The 24,846-nt window shown below is 36.4% G+C and overlaps 1 protein-coding gene across 6 annotated transcripts in view; it reads left to right on the top strand.

The window, feature by feature from the left end:
* DLG2 (discs large MAGUK scaffold protein 2) overlaps positions 1-24,846 on the top strand; it is a 2,222,296-nt gene that overhangs the window by 29,768 nt on the left and 2,167,682 nt on the right. For all 6 annotated transcript variants that reach the window (XM_008020354.3, XM_008020345.3, XM_008020348.3 and 3 more), the window contains one exon: positions 3,918-4,049. In XM_008020354.3, the coding sequence (XP_008018545.1) occupies positions 3,918-4,049 (132 nt within the window). The remainder of the gene's footprint in view (positions 1-3,917; positions 4,050-24,846) is intronic.

Raw genomic sequence — 24,846 nt, 5'->3', positions numbered from 1 at the left:
CTGAGTGGGATGGGGAGACACTTGAGGGTTTGAGTTGAGGAATGACATAATCTAGTTGATGACTTGAAAGGATATTTTTGGGTATTGTGTTTAGAAAAGACTGTAGGCCAGCCTGGGCAACATAGTGAGACCTCATCTCTACAAAAAAATCAAAAATCAAAAAATGATTCGGGAGGATCACTTGAGCCTGGGAAGTTGATGCTGAAATGCACAGTGATTGCACCACTGCACTCCCATCTGGGTGACAGAGAGAGACCCTGCTTAAAAAAAAAACCAAAAAACAAAACAAACAGACAAACAAAGAAAAAAAAAAAGGAGAAAAGACTATAGGAGGGCAAAGGTGACAGTATGTAAACTAGTAGAACATTATTGCAGTAATGTAGGGGATAGATGATGAGTTGTGCCAGCGTGGTGGCACTGGAGGTAGGGAGAAGTGATGGGGTTCTGCATATAATTTGATGTGGGAGCCCATAGGATTTACTGATGAATAGATGTAGAGAATTAGAGAAAAGAATGAATGCTGACTTCAGGAATTTGGGCCTGAATAATTAGAAGGATGAAAGATGGAGATACATTGGAGGAGAAGCAGATTGAGGGTGGTTGGTAAGATCTGGAGTTCAGTTTGACAAGTGAAGTTTGAGATGCTTATTAGACATCCAAATGGAAACATTGAGCATTCAGTTGGATATGAGTCTGGAATTCAGGGGAAAGTTCCGAGCTACAGATATAAATTTGGAAGTCTTGAGGGTGCTGATAATATTTAAAGCTAGGGAATTAGGTAAGATTATCAAGGAGACTGGGTAAGATTACCCAGTGAGTAAGATTAAAGAAAAGAAGTCTTACTATGTTTAGAGGTACCCTAAACATCCTAAACCCTCATTGAGAAATTAGGGAAAACTAATAAATGTGATTGAGAAAGGGCATCCATCAAGTAGGAAGACAATCTGGGAGAGAGTGCTGCCTTGGAAATAATGGTGTGCTGGAGATGGCTCATATCAGCTTCCAAGAGCTGATCATTAAATTCTCAGCAAATTTGCAAGAAAATACAGCCATTTAAAAAATGTTGAGGCCGACACGGTGGCTCAGACATGTAATCCCAGCACTTTGGGAGGCTGGGGCGAGTGGATTACAAGGCCAAGAGATCAAGACCATCCTGACCAACGTGGTGAAACCCTGTCTGTACTAAAAATACACAAATTAGCTGGGCATGGTGACATGCACTTGTAGTCTCAGCTACTCAGGAGGCTGAGGCAGGAGAATTGCTTGAACCTGGGGGTAGAGGTTGCAGTGAGCAGAGATTGCGCCATTGCACTCCAGCCTGGGCAACAGAGCGAGACTCCATCTCAAAAAAAAAAAAAAAAAAAAAAAAGTTAAATGCAACCATTTAAAAATCATGCATAAACTGTGGGCCAGGCAGGCATGGTGGCTCATGCCTGTAATCCCAGCACTTTGGGAGGTCAAGGCAGGAGGATTACTTGAGGTCAGGAGTTCAAGACTAACTTGGGCAACGTAGGGAAACCCCATCTCTAACAAAAATAATTACACATAAACTTACATAAATTATATTAAAAAGTAATAAATACTCAACAGTCATCAATTCTTAATTATTTTTCATTTTGATACCATCTCTGCTCTTGAGTTATTTACATTGATTGTATCTGTGCGGTGGATAAGCTACATAATGGTATGCTGCTGTGCATCTGTTTCCCAGATCTGTGTTCAGAGACATCATGTTGGTAGCTTGAAATTGGCCATGGTGGGAATATTTAGACTTTGGAAATTGCAAATGCTACAAATTTGAGTTTGATTTATTGTTTTGCTGATAAGAAAGTGATAAAGTAAATGTTAATAATTTAAGCAGAAGTTAAAAGCATTTTGTGCCATTGCTGTTACTTTGAGATTAGTACAGAAATTGAGGAAATATTTGTCCACTATTCAAAAATTATTATCGATTCAGCAAATAACATAATTGATAGAGTGAGGTTTTCACAAAAACCATCTTTGTTGTTTTATTTTCATTTTATTAATTAACATGGCAACATAAACCACATTTATGTTGGAACTATTCATCAGTTACAACCCTAAGTTGGCTATGAATATAATAATTTGGTAAAAACCAATAAAAATATTATTGAGAATCAACGGACTAATGGAATTTACAATTAAAGATTGTATATCTTGTTATTATTTGTAGACTGGTTGCTATACATCCTTGTGTCAGTAAAATTATAACAAACTCATGTGCATGTAGGTGCACATGTTTTCTTTTTTATCTGAACTCGTTTTTAAATATTTACCAGCACACCTCTGTGTGGAAACCTAGTGAAAAAAGTGTTTTCAAGAGTGTAACAGTATCAAATGATGCTTATGGACCAGATGAGATGATTGATAATTGACCACTGGATTTAGTAATGATGGGATGATTGAGTGTAAAAGAAAACAATTGATAATGGAAAAATTGCCTTGAGTAAGCAAGAGAGGATAGATTCCAGTGCTCAAGTAGAGGAGTTGACCTTAGAAACACAAATTCTTTATTCATAGTAATAAGGGAAGGCAGACTCTGTGGGTACAGTTACAGGTAAGTCAGTAGATGTTATATTAGGAGCTTGTGGAATCTGCCTTCTGATTTTCCATGTAATAGGAAGTAATACCATCAGCTGAGAATGACCATGAGGAAGAAGAGTTGGAAGGTTCAAGAGAAAGGAGGAAATATAAAATAAATATAAGCTATTGTTATTATAATTGGTATTTAGGCTTTTTTTGAAAGTGGTAGATTGGAAGGGAAGGAGGGCTTTTAAAATTCAAAGACAATTATCACCTAAACACAAAGTTTGTATAACTCTAGTGACTTTTTCAAGGATGTTTTGTCTTGTGAAGGATGAAGACATTATTCAAGAAGTCATAAAATAAGATATGGATTAAGACTGCCAACAAATTCATATAGGCAAAATGGTTTAGAAGAAGAGGAGATAGTGATTAATTTTAACCATCAGAGATGGCTTTATGGAAGAGAGAACATTTGAGTTAGATCTAATTGAAGAGAAAGTAGGTGTTCAGTTGACTTGCTTGATTATTTTTTGTGTGCTAGGGATTGTGCATATATTGTCTAATTTAATCGTAATACCTGTGAGGAAACTGAAGCTCAGCGAGGTTAAGGAACTTGTTAAAGGTCACACACAGCTAGTAAGTAAGATCTGGGTCATACCCAGATTTACCTGACAAGAACCCCTTTTCAAGATAGCACACTGATTCTAGGGGGTATATACAGTGGTATAGGGGAAGATATACCAGCACAGGGAACAGTAGGAGAAAAGGAAAGTACAGAGGTGAGAAAAAGTAGAGAGAGAGAGAGAGAAAGAGAGAGGTGGGGTAGAGAGAAAGTATGCACATGTGTACATGTGTGTATGTGTGTGGGTGTCTGTGCATGCATGTGTGTAGAGAAAAATGGAAGGGAAAAGTGAATAATCCAGTATGACTTAGGCACTGTATGCGTGTTTGGAGAGTGTGGACTATATATGGGAAGTAAGGCTGAAAATATTTGATCATGGGAGGGAGGCCTCAAAGTTCATGTTAAGGAAGTTGGATATTATTTTGCAGGAAGTCATTAATTTTAAGGTAAGTGTCTCTGACAAGAGAGAATTATATCTAACCTGAACATTGTGGCCAGGATTGAATTCTTTGTGTTGTTTTACAGTTAGAGATTCTTTTGGAAGACAGGACTATAGAAATAAAACTGGATTGTTGAAATTGGCCATTCAGTATAATTATTAATTTCATATGGTAGTTTATAGAAATTATGATTATCTTATTAAGTTATTTCATGTCATTAAGTTAGGAACACAATTATAGAATAGTTTAATGTTAGCTTTCTATTTTGCTAAGACCATAAAATATAATAATAATATCATGTTTTTCAGATACTGACCGAGCTTTATCATTACTGGAAGAATACTGCAAAAAATTAAGGAAACCAGAGGAGCAGTTGTTGAAAAATGCAGTTAAAAAGGTGATGGGTATCTTTAAGAGCAGCTTATTCCAAGCTTTGCTAGGTATGTATTATGATAATTATTAATCATTTTAATGGTCAGAATTGGGCTTGATAGTTTGAATAATGTGGTCAAAGAACCTGATGTTAACCAAGTTTCAAACTGGGATAATTTTCTTTAATACAGGAATGGAAGAATTTTTTTTTTTCCTTTTTCTTATATAAGGTTAACCTAGAAAGGAATTGTTTGAAAATATAAATAAAAAGACGTTATTGAAAGACATAAATATTGAAAGAATGTTTTGTATGGGAAGAAAAGTTTACACAGAAGAAAACCATGAGTAGTTCGTTATAAAACATTGAGGACAAATATGCTAGAGAAGGAAGCTGTCTTCCTCCAGAGAAGGAATTGTGTAACATAACAATGATGGTTCACATTCTACTCAGAATCAAAGCTATACTTTTACTCCCTTCTTAAAACAAAAATAAAAGCATCTTTTCATCTTTCTTGCTTGTCTTAGGAAAGTTTATGATACAGAATTGAAAAGTTTATTGATGAAAATCTCAATGCTTTGGAATTCTTACCAATTTGTCATGAAGCTTACCATATAATGTTTAATCTTATGTTTATTCTATTTGTTAAAGATTGTAAAGAACATTAAGGATATGGTTTATTTATATATGTTTTTATACATACATCTCATATTTATGGAAATAGCTTTTAATTCTTTTTTCATATTTTAGGAAGTAAAATAAATTAGCAAAATATATAAATAAACAAATACTTTTCCCAAAAAAACAACCAACTAACGAAACAATGAAAAACCCACTCAATTATACAATATATTTTACTGGATTTAAATGAATAACTGATTTTAAATAATTTTAAAGAAATAACTGAGTCTGTTAGATATTTTCATTGCTTTTTCATGCTGGTTATTATTGATGAAAAATCCAAAAATAGGAACTTACAAGGCTTAATTATGAAAATACTTTGTTTTTATTATAAATATATGTACTTTTTGATAAAAACTCCAACTTTATAGTTTGAATGTAATTTAAAAAATTATTCAATTTTGAAAATTTGAAAATCAGTCTATTGAATAAAAATAGAAGTATAAAGCTTTATAGGATTATTTTGCCCGTGGATTAACTTTTAAAAACTATTTTATTGTGGCTAGCAAGAATTAATGACACAACTGTAATCATCTTAGCTGGTATTAAATAAAAACAATTCTAAATGGAGTCTTACAGAATTTGAATAAACCTTATATTCATTAAAGATAATATTTTTGAGAACATTTTTAAACATCAAATTTTCAACTAAAATGAATAGTGTTATTTATTAATAGTTGATAATTAGTAAAATGTCATTAACTAAATGGCAGTGTATCTTAACAGATTTGTATGATGTGTTTACTTAAGACTGGCTAAGTCTGTTGAGAGTTTGAATTTTTGAGAACTTGATTTAGAAAGGGTATTGTTGGATACTTTAGATAGCTCTACTATATTTTGAATATTATAATCATTTGATAATGTAACACCATTACCTAGGGAATACAAAGACAAATGAGTGACAAAGAATTGTATTTTGCCATTGTTTTAAGTGAATGATAAATATCTTGGCTTAAAGCCAATAGTGTAGTTTGAATTTCTCTAGTAAAATTAGAGGCAACAATAATCCGTAAAAAGCTGTTATGTAAGTAATCCCAGTGCCCAGCTTTGAATGGATAGATTTACTTCAGCTGGTCTTTAGAAGTCATTTTAGGATAAACCAGAATGCAAACAATAGAGCAACATTATACAACAAAACATAATTTTCTATTGAATTAAATGTGGGCACCTATGTACTGATTAGTAATCTGTTATTATTGAATGTTTGAGTGGTCTCACTGTGCGTTTTCTTTAAGGACACAAAAGAAGAAAAGCCATGTAGACTTGTGCATCCTAGAGAAGATGTATATCTTTGTAAAGGATAGGTAGGGAGTCATTGAAATATAGGGCATTGTTATGGTCTATAATTTGCATTCTGTTTGAACCAACTCCACCACCCCACCCTACCCTTTTTTTTTTTCTGTTACAAGTAATGGAAGACAGTGGTTTCACCCATTGTTCTGGCCAATACATAGCCAACACATTGAAATAGTACCTTGCGCGACTCTCATTAGCTGTAGAAATAGAAGGGAATCATAATGTAGAAAACACAAATGGATAATAAAATACTATTACTGCAGAACATGCTGTAATATTTACATGTGACAAGGAAACCAGTCCCTCTCTCTACAGATGAAAATCATCGCTCTATTTTATTTTATTTTTTAAATTTATTTTTGAGATGGAGTCTCGCTCTGTCACCCAGGCTGGAGTGCAGTGGTGCGATCTCGGCTCCCTGCAGCCTCTGCGTCCTGGGTTCAAGCAATTCTCCTTCCTCAGCCTCCCGAGTAGCTGGGATTACAGGTGCGTGCTGCCACACCTGGCTAATTTTTTTGTATTTTTAGTAGAGAGGGGGTTTCACCATGCTGACCAGGATGGTCTTGATTTCCTGACCTCATGATCCACCCACCTGGGCCTCCCAAAGTGCTGGGATTACATGCATGAACCAAACGCGCCTGGCCTTTATTTTTCAATTCTTAGTAGAGATAGGGTCTCTCTATGTTTCCCAGGCTGGTCTTGAACTCCTGGGCTCAAGTGATCCTCCCATCTCAACCTCCCAAAGTATTTGGATTACAGGCTTGAGCCACTGCCCCCAGCTGAAAAGCATCACCATAAAATGAATAATGTCTTCCTTTTGTGGTCCTTCATCATATGCTTAAAAAAATACTAGCATGTTTTAGATGGTATATTCTTTGAGGAATTCTGTGTACATAACTGTCACTGGTATTACAGTGTAAAAGAATTTTATAAATGAGTTCTGTGATAACATAACTTTGATTATAAAAGTAACATTCATTAATTTTTGATATTTTTAAAAATAAAGTAAAATCATATAAAATTCAATGGTTAGATACATTGCTTTTATGGTAAGTAACAAGATACCTGATAAGCATGGAGAATGATGAACTGTTTGATTAATTTTCTTCCTCCTTTCTTCTAGAGTCCCTGTATTATTTGTTTTGATTTTTTATTTGCCAGTAACTGAAAGTGGAAAAAATCACTTTAAGTTTTTGAAAGACAGTAGTTGGTGTTCGTTAGTGTACGCATAGCAAATGCAAAAAATAAAAAAAACCTGAAACAGCAATATGCTAGATGCTGCACATTTAGATGCTAGGCTTAGAGTGACATCTTGTGGTAATACTAAGGAAACATTTATCCAAATGAATAAAATTTTAAGATGATTATAGCATCAACACTTTCCAGAATTTGAAAATAAGGGAATTGGAATTCATAATATTTTATGATTAATTTATGTCTCTTTGTTTAGAATAGCTAAATGAGATAATAATAATCAGTGTTCATTAATGTACCAAAACAAAACAAACCTAAAATGGCAATATGCTAGAAGCTGCACATTTAGATGGAATTGGAATTCTGTGATATTTTACAAATTAATTTAGAATATGTAAATCTCTTTTATTTAGAATATATAAAACGTTAAGATTTTCAAGCCACTTTTATTAGGTTATTTATTCTTCAGTTCTTCAGTTAGGTGATAAAGAAGCAAGATGAATTATTATTATTATTATTTTTTTGAGACAGAGTCTGACTCTGTCGCCCAGGCTGGAGTGCAGTGGTGCGATATTGGCTCACTGAAAATTCTGCCTCCTGGGTTCAAGCGATTTTCCTGCCTCAGCCTCCTGAGTAGCTGGGATTACAGGGGCACACCACCACTCCTGGCTACTTTTTTTATTTTTAGTAGAGATGGGGTGTCACCATGTTGGTCACACTGGTCTCAAACTCCTGACTTCATGATCTGCCTGCCTTGACTTCCCAAAGTGCTGGGATTACAGACGTACACCGCCGCGCCTGGTTTTGAATCATTTTTTAAAATTATTTTTGTAATTCTAAATTGACTTTTAATTTTTAAAGAACTATATTACCACCATACTTGTTTTTGAAGACTTTAAATAAATAATATTATGGGTTAGTTAAATTTTAGATATGTAACACAAATGTTCTTTGTAGCTTATTGAAAATTATGTGTTATTCTTTAGTCATTACTTATAAAGTATGGAAATAACTATAGATATATTTCACAGATTTCAACCCTTCTAAAATATTAGGCTTGTTTATCTAACTTATTGCCTTATATTTCTTCCCATTGTGTGAGGGGGAATTTTTGGGAGAGGAATTAGAGGGAAATTAGAGGAGAACAAGCAGTAAATGATACTTTTAAAAAACTCTACCAGTGGCAAAATCTTAGAAAAGGGCTTATCTTATTTTATGGAGGCTGTTAAACCTTACATGTTAGACTTTGTGTTAGAATAGAGTACATTTCATTTCCATAAATCTTAACAGAGAACCTTGTGGATTTTTGAGATTACTAGCAATAGGGGTGATACAGCAGATATGTTACATACTGGGATTTATCATCTCTTTGTTGAAGCCTTCTAACACATTCCTACTTGCTGGCAGCTTTAACTAACCCTTTCATTGTGTCTCATAGCATTTTGTTCATATTACTAAAAAGCATTTACCACATTGCCTTATGGTAAATTTAATACATTTCTGCCCCTTTCTATACACCCATAATGTGGACCTTTAATAATTATAATAAACTTTTAATAAATTTTTATTCATTTATCAACACTTCTTTTAAAAATGCCAGTTATGTGTTGGACATTGTGCTATGCAATAGGGATACAACAGTAAGTTATAAAGGACAGTCAATACCCTTATGGACAAGTAAGGGAAAAGAGAAATTAAACACAGAATTAATTATTATTCAATTATAAAGATGGTAAGGTTTATAAAAGAAATATGTATAAAAGTTTGAGTAAAAAAAAAAACCCTACATATTTTCCTAATAGTAATTCTAATGTAATAATTTTATTTCAAAATAACATCTCTTTGAAAATATCATGGCTGTTTTGGTCTTCATTATTAATTATAATGTATATTTTTTGCCATCTGATCATAAGGAAGTGAAGGATTATTTAAATAGCAAGTGTGAAGGCCCTTACAGTTGTTGTGTGAATTTGGAGCAACTTGGCTGTATTTATTATTCTTTTTGTTTATTTATATCTTTTTTTGTTAACCCATTTAAAGACTAATGGTGGAACAACTGGGCTGTAATCTTCAAAAACAGAGGTTCTCAAGATGTGGTTCTTGGACTGCAGCACTAGTTGCCTGTGAACTTGGTTAGAATTGCAAATTCTTGGTTCTCACCCTAGACCTACTGACTGAATAAGAAACTCTAGAAGTAGGGCTCAGCAAATGGTACTTTACTAATCCTTCCAGGTGATTCTGAGGCATGTTAAAATTTGAGAACATATGTTCTAAATGGTTAGGTATTTGGCCATTCAAGGAAAGCAATATGTTAACAGTGTGTGAATATTATTACTAAACTTGGGAGAATATGACAGTGGCATTTTTTCCCTTCTTGTGTTTTATAAGATTTGATTTAATCTTTAACAACTATAATAAGCTATTATCATTCTGGGACTTATCTTGAGTACTTTGTAATCCATAAACTCACAATTATCATTATGGCATCCAATTTTCTTTTTAAAAATACGGTAGCATATGTTTTTATTTTTAATTTTCTTTTTATTCTCTCTCTCTCTTTCTCTCTTTCCTTTTCTTTCTTTTCCCTTTCTTCTCTTTCTTTCTTTCTTTCTTTCTTTCTTTCTTTCTTTCTTTCTTTCTTTCTTTCTTTCTTTCTCTTTCTTTCTTTCTTTCTTTCTCTCTCTCTCTCTCTCTCTTCTTTCTTTCTTTCTTTCTTTCTTTCTTTCTTTCTTTCTTTCTTTCTTTCTTTCTTTCTTTCTTTTTTTCTTTCTCTCCCTCCCTCCCTCCCTCCCTCCCTCCCTCTCTCTCTCTCTCTCTCCTTCTTTCTTTCTTTCTTTCTTTCTTTCTTTCTTTCTTTCTTTCTTTCTTTCTTTCTTTCTTTCTTTCTTTCTTTCTTTCTTTCTTTCTTTCTTTCTTTCTTTTCTCCCTCCCTCCCTCACTTCCTCCCTTGCTTCGTCTCTCTTCCTTTCTCTCCTTCTCTTTCTCCTTCCCTCTCTCCTTCTCTCTCTCCTTCCTTCCCTTCCCTTTCCTCCCTCCCTCCCTCCCTCCCTCCCTCCCTCCCTCCCTCCCTTCCTTCCTTCCTTCCTTCCTTCCTTCCTTCCTTCCTTCCTTCCTTCCTTCCTTCCTTTTCTTTCTTTTCTTTCTTTCTTTTGACAGTCTTGTCTGTTGCCCAGCCTGGAATGCAGTGGTGCATTCTTGGCTCACTGCAACCTCTGCTTTCTGGGCTCAAGTAATCCTCCCACCTCAGCCTCCCTGGTACCTGGGACTACTGATGTGCACAATCATGCCTGGCTAATTTTTGTATTTTTTTGTGGAAAGGAGACTTCACCATGTTGCCCAGGCTGGTGTTGAACTCCTGGGCTCAAGTGATCCTCCCACCTTGGCATTCCAAAGTGCTGGGGTTACAGGCATGAGGCACCACACCTGGCCTTACAATAGAATATCTAAAACATTTAAGAGATTTTTTTTTTCTCTTTGGATAATTAATGATAGTTTCTATTTATGTTACAAGATAGTTTCTACTTATGTTACAATAATTATTCTATGGATAGAATTCTATGTTACAATAAGTATCTCTGTGGATAAAGCTACATTGATATGTTGTTACTGGTCATGTGAGAGAGGCATTTACTAGGTAATACTTGCTGCCACTCACAACCTCAAAGCATGTGGTTCAGGTGAAACAAACAAATTACATATTATGAATCTTTAAATAAGTCTTGACTGTTCAAAACAGTGAATGTGAAATTCTTAGTTGCTAAGGTCTATTATGTTTCTACTTATTTTTTTTGCGATACTTATTTAAATAAAGAGTACAAGTGTTTTAGTTATTGCAATTGAGTAATAATAATTATCAAAGTATTTATGAAGTGTTTACCTATTTACATAGACTTATGCAGATGGATGCTATTAAGACCAAATGCCTACACTTAGGGAGTTTAAGGTCAATTAAGAAAGTAATATTTATGTACATGAAAAAAAGTACAACACATCATACAGTGGAGGACTAAATTTTGCGGGCTAGTCCAAAGTGATATGAGGAGAAGCATGGGCTTACTGTACATTGGTGTTGCTAGGGAAGGTTTTATATAAAATATAAACTTCAGCTGAGCCTTGTCACTAATAGGATTTGCATTAGAAAAGAGAGTAGAGAAGGATGTTTTCACCATCTATTCACACATTCATTCATTCACAAGATATTTATTGAACACTTTGCCAAACACTATGATACACACTGGGAAGACAAGCATTAAACAAAATTTCATAAGTAGTTTATATACAAAGAAGAAGTAGAGTTTCTAGCTCTGTCGCCCAGGCTGGAGTGCAGTGACTCAATCTTTTGCTCACTGCAACCTCCACCTCCCATTCAGGCGATTCTTCTGCCTCTGCCTCCTGAGTAACTGGGACTCCAGGCGTGTGCCACCACGCCCAGCTAATTTTTGTATATTTTTTAGTAGAGATGAGGTTTCACCACATTGACCAGACTGATCTTGAACTCCTGAGCTCGTGATTCACCCGCCTCAGGCTCCCAAAGCGCTGGGATTAAAGGCGTGAGTGACCGCGCCTGGCCGACAGCTTTCTTAAGGAAGTGACATTTTGAAGTGTTGGAAATTATACACATAGATATGTGTTCAAAGGAGAGTGAGGAAATGGATCTGCCTGGAACAGGGATTCAAAATGTCCTTGATATTTATACTTTTAAAATGTCATCTAAAGAGTTGTATAGGGCATCCGGTTAGACATAAGTCTCTTTCAAGGACTTGAAAAACATGAGTGGTGAGCATAAAATGTGGCGCAAACAATTGTTATAATTCCCTTTGTTAAACTGCCATATACTGAGTGTGATTAGTTGTGTGTTTCATGTCAGGCAGGATCAAATATTTCTTAAGTTAAATTAGATGCTTTGGGTTGGATGCCATCAAGAGGGTTGGATATTATTCTGGACTCTGACTCTGGACTTTTATATTTACTGTAAGATTTATGTCACCAGATGGCACCATTTAACTAAATTTATGTGCTTTAGATGAGTGTAAGGCTAGTTGTTTCTAAATGAAGGATGCTATTATTTGTGCTGTAGCTAATATAAGAAAAAAATCATTTATTTTGAGGGCATATGAGACTTCCCTATATAGTGAGATAGTGAAACCCCAAAGCTTTTGTTGGGAGCGTGAAACGATCTAGTGATTTCTGTTAAGTACATAATAAATGAAAATGTGGTGATGATCACTATAAGTAATATGTGGTAGCTGACAAAAAAGCAATAGGCTTTCTCATCTAGGTTTTCTTATAGCGAAAAAACTAGTAGTATTGTTATTATAGCCTTGAATTTAACTTTTTGTTGTTGAACTGCTTTCAGCGAATTTATATATATATATATATATATGAATATAAAAAAATTCTAAAATATTATTTTAGGAATAAGCCCTTTTGAGATGTCCTGAAATAGCATAGTAATATCTAAAAAAAATTGTCAATATAGAATATGTTTTATGGAACTGTGGAACTAATAAAGTTAACAGAATGTGTTATAGACATTATTTCTTAGTATAAACATGCATCCCAAGGAAATGAGTATTTATTACTTGATCAAAAACTTCTTAATATTTTCTACCTTTAAGCAGAATGAATCACGTCCTCCCTTGTGTTTCTATGGTGTTTGTTTATATTTCTGGCACACCACTTATTATATTGTACCATTGTTTATTGATTACATGTTGGTCTGCCTCAGCAGACTGTGAGCTTCTTGAATGCAGGGACCAGTCCTAATTCAGCCAAATCTGGCGTGGGATGAACAGTTCTTTATTAAATTTCTTTCATTTGAAAAAATACATTTGATTTCCCACTATCAAAGAGATACCACATTAGGCTCTGGGGTTTTAGTGGTGAGAGAGATGTATACTTTATTTTCACATAGCTCATTGTCTACTACATTAAACAAATAAGATATTAAATAAGTATAATTGCGATGAATCCTTTGAAATAAATGGTTATTTGGATTAAACAGATAAAATCATAAGAAGTTTCTTGAGCTGGTCAAATTCATATTATTATACTATATTAAAAAATGTTTAGATACTATGTAAAAGTAATTGTGATTTTTATAGTAATTTTGACTGGGCACAAACTCTCTTGAGCAGAATGTGGGGGCAAGCTGCAGAAAGGAGAGGAGGAGTCATGGAGGACAATGTGGGCAGATGGGGAGGGGTGTGACCTGAAAGCCCTGCTTGCTTTCTCAGCTGGGAAACTTATAACCTGGGGCTAGGTCTGAGTCCCCTGTGCAGGCTGCCTGGAGATAAACTCAGTGGTGTTAGATGGGATTGAGATCAGCCTCACCAACTGGGTGAGAGCTGGGTGGGGCCTATGGCTACTGGCTTTACTCCACTTTCCTGGTGGCAGAGGCAGGCATAATCCCCTTTGGAATTTAACCCCACTGGCCCGAAAACCACCCCTCCCACCCCCCCACAGTGGCTGCAGCAAGCCCACCCAAGGAGAGTCTGAGCTCAGATCTGCCTAACCCTGCCCTGACTTGATAGTATTTCTCTATACCCAGTAGTGGATCATGAAAGACATAAACTCTTGGGAGCTTTATGACCCTGCCCATTACTTGAGAAACCTGAATACTTATCTTGGTCAACTTAGGGCAAGCTTATATCCCCCCTCTTCTATCACAGCTGGTGCTTTCTTGAAAGCACCACCTTCTGGCTGTAGTCTGACCAACTCAGGACATTGCAGCAACTCAATGATGGAATAACCTTGCCCCAAGGAAGACGAAAACAACAGCTAATTCCACGTACCCTGCAACATCCTGGCTAACCAGTGGTCCTGAATCTGTCTACATGACAACTTCACTGCTAGCATAACCAGCATTTGAGAAAGCCAGCACACTAAACATATCTACAATCAAGGACTCTTACAGAGTCTATTTCACTCCCCTGCCACCTCCAACAGAGCAGGCGCTGGTATCCACAGCTGGGAGACCTGAAGATTTGCAGACATTCCCCAGCACCAGCTCAGAGCCTTGTAGCCCTACTGGGTGGCTAGACTCAGAAGAGTAATAACAGTCACTGCAGTCTGGCTTATAGCAAGCCTCATCCCTAGGGGAAGGGGGAGTGTACCACATCAAGGGACCACCCCATGGGGCAAAAGAATCTAAATAGCAGTCCTTGAGTTCCAGATTTTTCTGCTGAAATAGTCTACCCAAATGAGAAGGAATCAGAAAATATGACAAGATGAGGTTTTACAACACCCCTAACAGACCACTCTAGCTCCTCAGCAATGGATTCAAATCAATAATTAAAAAAAAAAATCTCTGAATTGCCAGATAAAGAATTTAGAAGGTTGATAATTAAGCTACTCAAGGAGATACCAGAGAAAGGGGAAAACCAACTTAAATAAATTTAAAAAACAATACAGGATATGGATGAAAAGTACTCCAGAGAAATAGATATCATAAAGAAAAAACAATCACAACTTCTGGAAGTGAAAGACATGCTTAGAGAAATATAAAATGCACCAGAAAGTTTCAACAATAATATTGAACGAGTAGGAAAAAGAATGTCAGAGCTTGAAGACAAGGCTTTCAAAGTAACCTAATCCAACAAAGACAAAGAAAAAAAATTTGAACAAAGCCTCCAAGAAATTTGTGATTATATTAACCAAACCTAAGAATAATTGGTATTCCTGAGAAAGACGAAAAATCTAAAAGTTTGGAAAGCATACTCGAGGAAACCTTACCTGGCCTCACCAGAGATCTAAACATCCAAATTCAAGAAGCTCAAAAAACACCTGGTAAATTCATCACAAAAAGATCATCACCCAGTCACATAGTCATCAGGTTATATAAAGTCAAGAACAAAGGAAAGAATCTCAAGAGCTGTGAGGCAAAAGCATCAGGTAACCTATAAAGGAAAACCTATCAGATTAATAGCAGATTTCTCAGCAGAAACCCTATAAGCCAGAAGGGACTGGGGTCCTATCCTTAGCCTCCTCAAACACAGTAAATTTCAGCCAAGAATTTTGTATCCAGCAAAACTGAGCTTTATAAATGAAGGAGAGATAAGGTCATTTTTTCAGACAAATTGTTGAGAGAATTCATCACTACCAAGTCAGCACCACAAGAAATGCTAAAAGGAGATCTAAATCCTGAAACAAAATCTTGAAAACACCAAAATAGAACCTCCTTAAAGCATAAATCTTACAGGGCCTATTAAACACTAACACAAAGAAAAACCCCAAGATGTTCAGGCAACAACTAGCATGATTAATAAAACAGTACCTCACATCTCAGTACTAATGTTGAACGTAAATGACCTAAATGCTCCATTTAAAAAGTACAGAATGGCAGAATGGATAAAAATCTACCCACCAAGTATCTGCTCTCTTCAAGAGACTCATCTAATGCATAAGAACTCACTTAAGGTAATGGCGTGGAAAAAGATACCCTATGAAAATGGAAACCAAAAGTGAGCAGGAGTAGCTATTCTGATATCAGACAAAACAGACTTTAAAACAACAGTTGAAAAAGACAAAGACATTATGTAATGATAAAAGGATCCATCCAACAAGAAAATATCATAATCCTAGATATATATGCACCTAACATTGGAGCGCCCATATTTATAAAACAATTATTACTAGACCTAAGAAATGAGATAGATGGCAACACAGCAATAGTGGGGGACTTCAATACTCCACCAACAACACTAGAGAAGTCATCAAGACAGAAAGTCAACAAGGAAACAATGGACTTAAACTATACCCAGAACAAATGAACTTAACAAATATTTACAGAACATTCTACCCCAAAACTGCAGAATATACATTCTACTCATCAGCACATGGAACATTCTCCAAGATAGACCATAGGATAGGCCACAAAACAAGTCTCAATATTAATTTAAGAAAATCAAAACTTTATCAAGTACCCTCTCAGACCACACTGAAATAAAACAGGAAATTAACTCCAAAAGGAACCCTCAAAACTATACAAATACATGGAAATTTAAGAATCTGCTCCTGAATAATCTTTGGGTCAACAGTGAAATCAAGATGAAAATTAAAAAATTCTTTGAACTGAACAATAGTAGTGATACAGCTTATCAAAACCTCTGGGACACAGCAAAAGCAGTGCTAAGAAGAAAGTTCAGAGCATTAAATGCTTACATCAAAAAGTCTGAAAGAGCATAAGTAGGCAATCTAAGGTCACACCCGAAGGAACTAGAGAAACAAAGAAAAACCAACCCAAACCTAACAGAAAAAAGAAGTAACAAAGATCAGAGCAGAACTAAATGAAATCAAAACAAAAAAATACAAAAGATAAATGAAACAAAAAGCTGGTTATATGAAAGATAAACAAAATTGATAGACTGTGAGACTAACCAAGAAAAGAGAGAAGATCTAAATGAACTCAATTATAAATGAAATGGGAGCTATTACAACTGATACCACGGAAACACAAAAGATCATTCAAGACTATTACGAACACCATTATGTGGACAAACTAGAAAATGTAGAGGAGATGGATAAATTCCAAGAAATATATACAACCCTTCTAGATTAAATCAGGAATAAATAGAAACTCTGAATACACCAATAACAAGTAGCGAGACTGAAAGGGTAATTAAAAATTTACCAACAAAAAAAGTCCAGAACCAAATGGACTCACAGCTGAATTCTATCAGATATTCAAAGAATTGGTACCAGTCCTATTGACACTATTCCAAAAGATAGAGAAAGAGGGAATCCTCCTAAATCATTCTGTGAAGCCAGTATCACCCTAATACCAAAACCCAGAAAGTACATAACAAAAAAAGAAAACTACAGACCAATATCCCTGATGAAAATAGATGCAAAAATCCTCAACAAAATACTAGCTAACAACATCCAAGAGCATATCAAATGGATCATACACCATAATCAAGTGGTTTTCATACCAGGGATACAGGGATGGTTTAACATCCAAAAGTCAATAAATATGATACAGGCTGGGTGTGGCGGCTCACGCCTGTAATCCCAGCACTTTGAGAGGCTGAGATGGGTAGATCATGAGGTCAAGAGTTCAAGACCAACCTGATCAACATGGTGAAACCCTGTCACTACAAAAAACATATACAAAAGATTAGCCAGGCATGGTGGTACACACCTGTAGTCCCAGCTACTCCAGAGGCTGAGGCAGGAGAATAGCTTGAACCTGGGAGGTGGAGGTTGCAGTGAGCCAAGATCATGCCACTGCACTCCAGCCTGGGAGACAGGCTGGACTCTGTCTTAGGACTCTGTCGAGATTCTGTCTTAGAAAAAAAAAAAACTGTGATATATCACATAAACAGAATTAGAAACAAAAATCACATGATCATCTCAACAGATGGAGAAAAAGCATTTGACAAAATCCAGCACTCCTTTATGATTAAAACTCTCAGCAAAATCAGCACAGGAGGGACATACCTTAAGGTAATAAAAACCATGTATGACAAATCAACAGCAAACATTATACTGAATGGGGAAAAGTTGAAAACCCTCCCCTTGAGAACTAAAACAAGACAAGGATGCCCATTTCCACCACTTCTAGTCAACATAGTATTGGAAGTCCTACTCAGAGCAATCAGACAAGAGAAAAAAGAAAGGACATCCAAATTGGAATTTAAAAGTTAGGTAGGCTTTATGTAGACCAATGGAACAGAATAGAGAACACAGAAATAAAGCCAAATACAGTCAACTGACCTTCGACAAAGCAAACAACAACATAAAGTGGGGAAAGGACACCCTATTCAACAAATGGTTCTGGGATAATTGGCAAGCCACATGCAGGAGAATGAAACTGGATCCTCATCTCTCATTGCATATAAAAATCAACTCAAGATGGATCAAAGACTTCAATCTAATACCTGAAACCATAAAAATTCTAGAAGATGATGTTGGAAAAACCCTTCTAGACATTGGCTTAGGCAAAGACCTCATGACCAAGAACCCAAAAGCAAATGCAACAAAAACAAAGAAAAATAGATGGAACTTAATTAAACTAAAAAGCTTCTGTAGAGCAAAATAAATAATCAGCAGGGTAAACAGACAACCCACAGAATGGGAGAAAATCTTTGCAATCTATACACTTGACAAAGGACTAATATCCGGAATCTACAAGGAATGCAAAAGAAATCAGCAAGAAGAAAACAAGTAATCCCATCAAAAGGTGGGCTAAGGGTATGAATAGATAATTCTCATAAGAAGATATAGAAGAGACCAACAAACATATGAAAAAATGCTCAACATCAGTAATGATCAGGGAAATGCAAATCAAAACCACAATAAGATACCACCTTACTACTGCAAGAATGGCCATATTTAAAAAATAACAGATGTTGGCATGGATATGTGAAAAGGTAACAGTTTTACACTGCTGGTGGGGATGTAGACTAGTACAATCATTATGGAAAATAGTAATGAAGATTCCTTAAAGAACTAAAAGTATAACTACCATTTGATCCAGCAATCCCACTACTGGTTATCTACCCAGAGGAAAAGATGTCATTATATGAAAAAGACACTTGCACATGCATGTCTGTAGCAGCACAATTTATAACTGCAAAACTGTGAACCAGCCTAAATGCCCATCAACCAACGAGTGGATAAAGAAAATGTGATATATATATACACACACACGTACACATATACACATACATATACATATATACGTATATATGTATATGTATACGTATACATATATACACATACATATATGTATACGTATACATATATATGTATATATACATATATACATACACATATACATACATATATATGTATATGTGTATGTGTGTGTATCATTTTATATATCTATATCATTTTATATATGTATCATTTTATACACACACACACACACACACCCCCACCATGGAATACTACAAAGCCATGAAAGGAATGAAATAATGGCATTCACAGTAACCTGGATGGGGTTGGAATCATTATTCTAAGTGAAGTAACTCAGGAATGGAAAACCAAACATTGTATGCAGAGGCATCAAGAGGGCAATGGGTGAGAGATAAAAGACTACACATTGGGTACAGTGTACCCAAGTACACTGCTTAGGTGATGGGTGCACCAAAATCTTAGAAATCACCACTGAATTACTTTTCCATTCAGTAAACCCCACCTGTTTCCCCAAAACTATTGAAAGAAAAATAAAAATTAAAATTAGAAAAAAAAATAAACTGGATTAGATGGTTACTTTTGCCAATTAACCAGGGGTTGAGAGCTCGTGAAGCATCTAGAAAAATCATAAACACATTAAAAAAACACATTATCTTTGCAGGTATGTGGTGTGACGTAAACATTTGTGACCCCACTTTACTGAGACATGTAGATCTCAGTGCTGTTTTTCACCTTTATACTCCTTTCCAATTTGGTATCGAGTGTTGATTAAAAGGACCAACCAAAAGAAAGAGCGTGGAAGAAAAAGTATCCCATGAGTATCTCATAGGCTTCTCCTTTATGCTATTAGTTCTGGCTCCTAGCAAAAGATAGAAGAGATAGAGAATGAGGAGCATTCATCTACAAGCACCAGTCCTAAGAGTTTCTTAAGGAAACATTTCACTTTTACATCAGAAAGTGTTCTCTGCTCAGAAACCACAGAACTTCTTAGACTGTGTTAGGAATTCCAAACATTTCAATAATAACCTACAGACATACCATATAGAATATATTTCAGGCCAGGCATGGTGGTTCACACCTCTAATCTGAGCACTTTGAGAGGCTGAGGTGGGAGGATCACTTGAGGCCAGGAGTTTAAGACCAGCGTGGGTAACATTGTGACACCCTGTCTCAACAACAACAACAACAACAACAAGCTGGTCATGGTGGTGCATGCGTGTTGTTCTAACTTCTTGGGAGGCTGAGGTGGGAGGATTCCTTAAGCCTGGGAGGTTGAGGCTGCAGCAAGCTCTGATCACACCACTGCACTCCAGCCTGCGCAACAGAGTGAGACCCTGTTTAAAAACAAACAAAACAAAACATACACACACACACACACATATATATATACACACACAAATACACACACACACACACATATCTATATATATATATAAGTTCCCTGGTTTCTAGTTCTTTATTCCCCAGGTTCTAGCTGATATTCAGTTTCTAGTTTGCTGTCAAAACAATAAGCCTTCACAAAATCATAAGGTTAGAACTCTCTTTGCAGGAATATATATTTGCAAATCGAATCATCAAATGTACATAGAGCCAGCGAACTCCAGAGTATGCCAGTCCTTACAAAATGCCTTGATCATGAGTCCCTAAAAGTTTAAAACTCACAGAAACAAATTATACTGCATATTAAATGCTTTCAGCAAAGCCTTGAGTTTTGAAAAAAAGTTTTTCAAAAATAATTTCCAAAATAAGCCTTGTGCTTCAGAAATAGTTGCTGCACGAGTTTTTTTTTTTTTTTTTTTTTTTTTTTGTGGAAATGGAATTTTGCCATGTTGCCCAGACTGGCCTCGAACTACTGACCTCAAGCGATCCACCTGCCTCGGCCTCCCAAAGTACTGGGATTACAGGAATAAGCCACCGTGCCTGGCCTGGACCACTAATATTCTACATGATTTTGTACTCTCAAATTTGTATTATCATCATTATTTTGTCTTTGTGGATAATGTAGTTTTTGGATTTGTTCCTTGATCACCTATCCAGTAATAATTTCTTCCTCCACAGCATCTTAGCCACCCACTCTTATGTTTTAGGCTATATCTTAATATTATTAATAGGCTCTAACATCTCACTTTTAAATATCCCACTCTCTGACCACCACTTATCACCTCCTCTTATTGACCCAGTTCATTTCTGTACTTCCCATATCAGTAATTGTTTGATCCCACAACTACTATTAAATCATTGACTCTACACATTTTCATGCTTGTTAGCTACTGTAAGTCTTCATGTCCTCCCTCACCAAATTTAGAATACACGGTTCATTACTGTGATTACTCAATTTGCATGCATCTTCAATTTCTTTGTTTTTCTCTTCACTGGGGGGCAAAAATCAGCCTCTGGATCAACCTGTGTCTGTCTCCTCCGTGTGTACATCAAGGCAGACAAATATAGCTGAAGAAATACTGTTAACTGTTTTCACTTTAAATTTATGACCAAACGCCTATTATACTTCCTCAGACAGTCCACTTTCTTGTTCTCCCAGTGAACATTTTCAAAGCTGCTTTCTCCTCAAATGCAATATACCTCACCTTCTTCAACATTACCTGCTGACCTTTCTTCTTATTTTATTGAGACAATAAAAACAAACAAGAGAGAACTTTCTCATCTTCTCACCACTTAATCTACCAACTTACCTATATCTGCATCCATATATTGTGCCTTCCCTTTTATTAAAGTGAACAAACTCTCTCCTCTTATCTGTCAAATCCTCCACTTGGTTAGAGTATCAGTCATAGTCCTAGCAGGTAAGAGAAGGCCTTCTCTTTATTTGTTTTATTTATTTATTTATTTATTTTGAGACAGAGTCTCACTCTGTTGCCAGGCTGGAGTGCAGTGGCATGATCTCAGCTCACTGCAATCGCCACCTCCCAGGTTCAAGCAATTCTCCTGCCTCAGCCTTCCGAGGAGCTAGGACTACAGGTGCATGCTACCACGCCCAGCTACTTTTTTTTTTTTTTTTTTTTTTTTTGTATTTTAGTAGAGATGGGGTTTCACCATGTTGCTCAGGCTGGTCTTAAACTCCTGATCTCAGGCAATCCACCCGTCTCAGGCCTCCCAAACTGCTAGGATTACAGGCGTGAGCCACTGTGCCCGGCCAGAGAAGGCTTTCTCAAAGAGATTTAAGTGAAAGATCTATTACAAAGGTATGAGCAGAGTTAAGAGGGCCAACTAGGGATGGAAGCACTGGGGAACTAGGAACAGCGAGACTGCTTAAGGAGCATGGAGAGTGAGCTGTTATTGTAACACAGTATGGTATTATTGAAGGGGCTGCCTGACAGAAGCTATGGCTTTAGGAAGAGGAACTAAAGCCACTGCTAAATCAGTGCTAAAAGAGGAATAAGCCACTAAATCAGGGCCCAGTAGGAAGAGAGCTGGGGGAATGAACATCCCAACCCCGATTTCTTCTCTTCCCTGATTTCCTGCTGGTGCCTCCCATTAGTGGACCCCAATTGGAAGCTAGAGGATAAGGGAGTTAGATGATACAGTCTGTTGAGGTCAGCCTCCTGGGGCACAGAACAGGATGGATAATGGAAGAAACATAATCTGTCAGGACAAATGGAGAAGATCCATGGCAGGTTATGTCCCGACTTCTCCTCATTTACTCAAGGAATATTATTCTTCCTCTATTTGAAATCAATTTTTATTTTCCTATTTAATTATTTCATTAGCACACAAACATCTTCTGCTAAACAGTTTGGTGTAAGGGTTAAGAGCATAGATTCTGGAGCCAGATTGCCTGGGTTTATGTTCTGGGTTTGTGTTCTAGCTCCTCTGCCACTTGCAAGTTGTATGATTTTAGGAAAGTTTTATAGCCATTCTGTGCCCCAGTTTCACTTTCTGTAAAATGGGGATGATAATAAAAGTATTCACCTTATATGATTGCTGTCAGGAAAAATAAATTAATATGTGTATTGCATTTCTCACAGTGCCTAGCACATAGTAAATGCGCAATAAGTGTTTGCTACTATTGTCATCTTTAAAATCCATTCCCTTCATCTATCATCTCCCTTTACCTTGTCTTCTGTTGTCCTCTGACTTCTGTTTGAGTTTGGCCAATGGAAGGTACTAGTGGGTGATTAGTGAGTGGGAGGAAAGAGACGTTGGGATCTTTCTTCTCCTGGCTGCTTTCTGGGCCATGATTTGGCTGTGAATGCATTCTTCTACATAAAACCACAGTTCTTGTCATGTGGCCCTGTATTAGTCTGTTTTTACACTGCTGATAAAGACATACCTGAGACCAGGAAGAAAAAAAGGTTTAATGGACCTACAGTGCCATGTGGCTGGGGAGTCTCACAATTATGGCGGAAGGCAAGGAGGAGCAAGTCACATCCTACGTGGATGGTAGCAGGCAAAGAGAGAGAGCTTGTGCAGGGGAACTCCTCTTTATAAAACCATCAGATCTTGTGAGACTTATTTACTATCATGAGAACAGCATGAGAAAGACCCAACCCCATGATTCAATTACCTCCCACTAGGTCCCTCCCACAATATGTGGGAATTGTGGGAGTTACAATTCAAGATGAGATTTGGGTGGGGACATGGCCAAACCATATCAGGCTTCTCTCCCATTTCTATGAACCCCTTCACAGCAATGTATACAAAGTTCTTTATGGCTGGGCACAGTGGCTCATGCCTGTAATCCCAGCACTTTGGGAGGCTGAGGTGGGTGGATTGCTTGAACTCAGGAGGCAGAGGTTACAGTGAGCTGAGACTGCACAATTGCACTTCAGCCTGGGCAACAAAGTGAGACTCTGTCTCAAAAAAATTGTTGTTTATACTCACAGTTCATGCCTTTTCATCTCCTATTTTCTCCTGCAGCTACCCTATGTTATGTTTTTGTGTCCTTCACTCTCCACCCAAAGTATAAGTAAGCTTGTACATACTTATCAAGGTTATAGAGACCTCCATGTTTCAAATTTCACTGTTGAATTCTTATTTTCAGGAGCATTTGGCATACCTTATTGTGTCCACCTTCTTGTACATACCACTTTGTTCACTTTTTTCTTCTAACCTAAATGTAGGAGCACCTTAGACTAAGTCCTCAGGTCTCTATTTTTTTTTTTTTTAAATTTAACTTTTATTTTGATTTCAAGGGTATATGTGCATGTTTGTAAGATATGTAAACTTGTATCATGGGAGTTTGTTTTACAGATTATTTCATCACCTATGTATTAAGCCTAGTACCCATTAGTTATTTTTCCTTGTTCTCTCCCTCCTCCCACCCTTCACCCTTCGAAAGGCCCCATTGTGTGTTATTCCCTCTATGTATCCATGTGTTCTCATCATTTAGCTCCCACTTATAACTGAGAACATGCAATATTTGGTTTTCTGTTCCTGCATTAGTTTGCTAAAGGTTGGCCTCTAGTGCTCCATCCATGTTCCTGCAAAGGACATAATCACGTTTTTTTTTTTTTTTTTAATGGCTGTGTAGTATTCCATGGTGTATATATACCACATTTTCTTTATCCAGTCTATCATCTATGGGCATTTAGGTTGATTCCATATCTTTGCTATTGTGAATAGTGTTATAATGAACATGCACATGCATGTATCTTTATAATAGAACAATGTATATTCTTTTGGGTATATACCCAGTAATGAGATTGCTAGGTCAAATGGAATTTCTGTCTTTATGTCCTTGAGGAATTGCCGCACTGTCTTCCTTGATGGTTAACTAATTTACACTCCCACTAACAGTGTATAAGCATTCGTTTTTCTCTGCAACCTTGCTAGTATCTGTTATTTTAACACTTTTTAGTAATAGCCATTCTGACTGGTGTGAGATGGTATCTCATTGTAGTTTTGATTTGCATTTCTCTAACGATCAGTTACACTGAGGCTTTTTTTTATATGATTGCTGACCACATGTATGTTTTCTTTTGAAAGGTGCCTGTTCATGTCCTTTGCCCACCTTTTAATGTTTTTTTTTTTTTTTTTGTGAATTTGTTTAAGTTCCTTATAGCTGCTGAGTATTAGACTTTTGTTAGATGCATAGTTTG

This window comes from Chlorocebus sabaeus, chromosome 1 (assembly GCF_047675955.1).
Source record: "Chlorocebus sabaeus isolate Y175 chromosome 1, mChlSab1.0.hap1, whole genome shotgun sequence".
NCBI classification, from domain to species: domain Eukaryota; kingdom Metazoa; phylum Chordata; class Mammalia; order Primates; family Cercopithecidae; genus Chlorocebus; species Chlorocebus sabaeus.
Note: the sequence above shows the minus strand (reverse complement) of the source record. Positions and strands in the feature narration are given on the sequence as shown.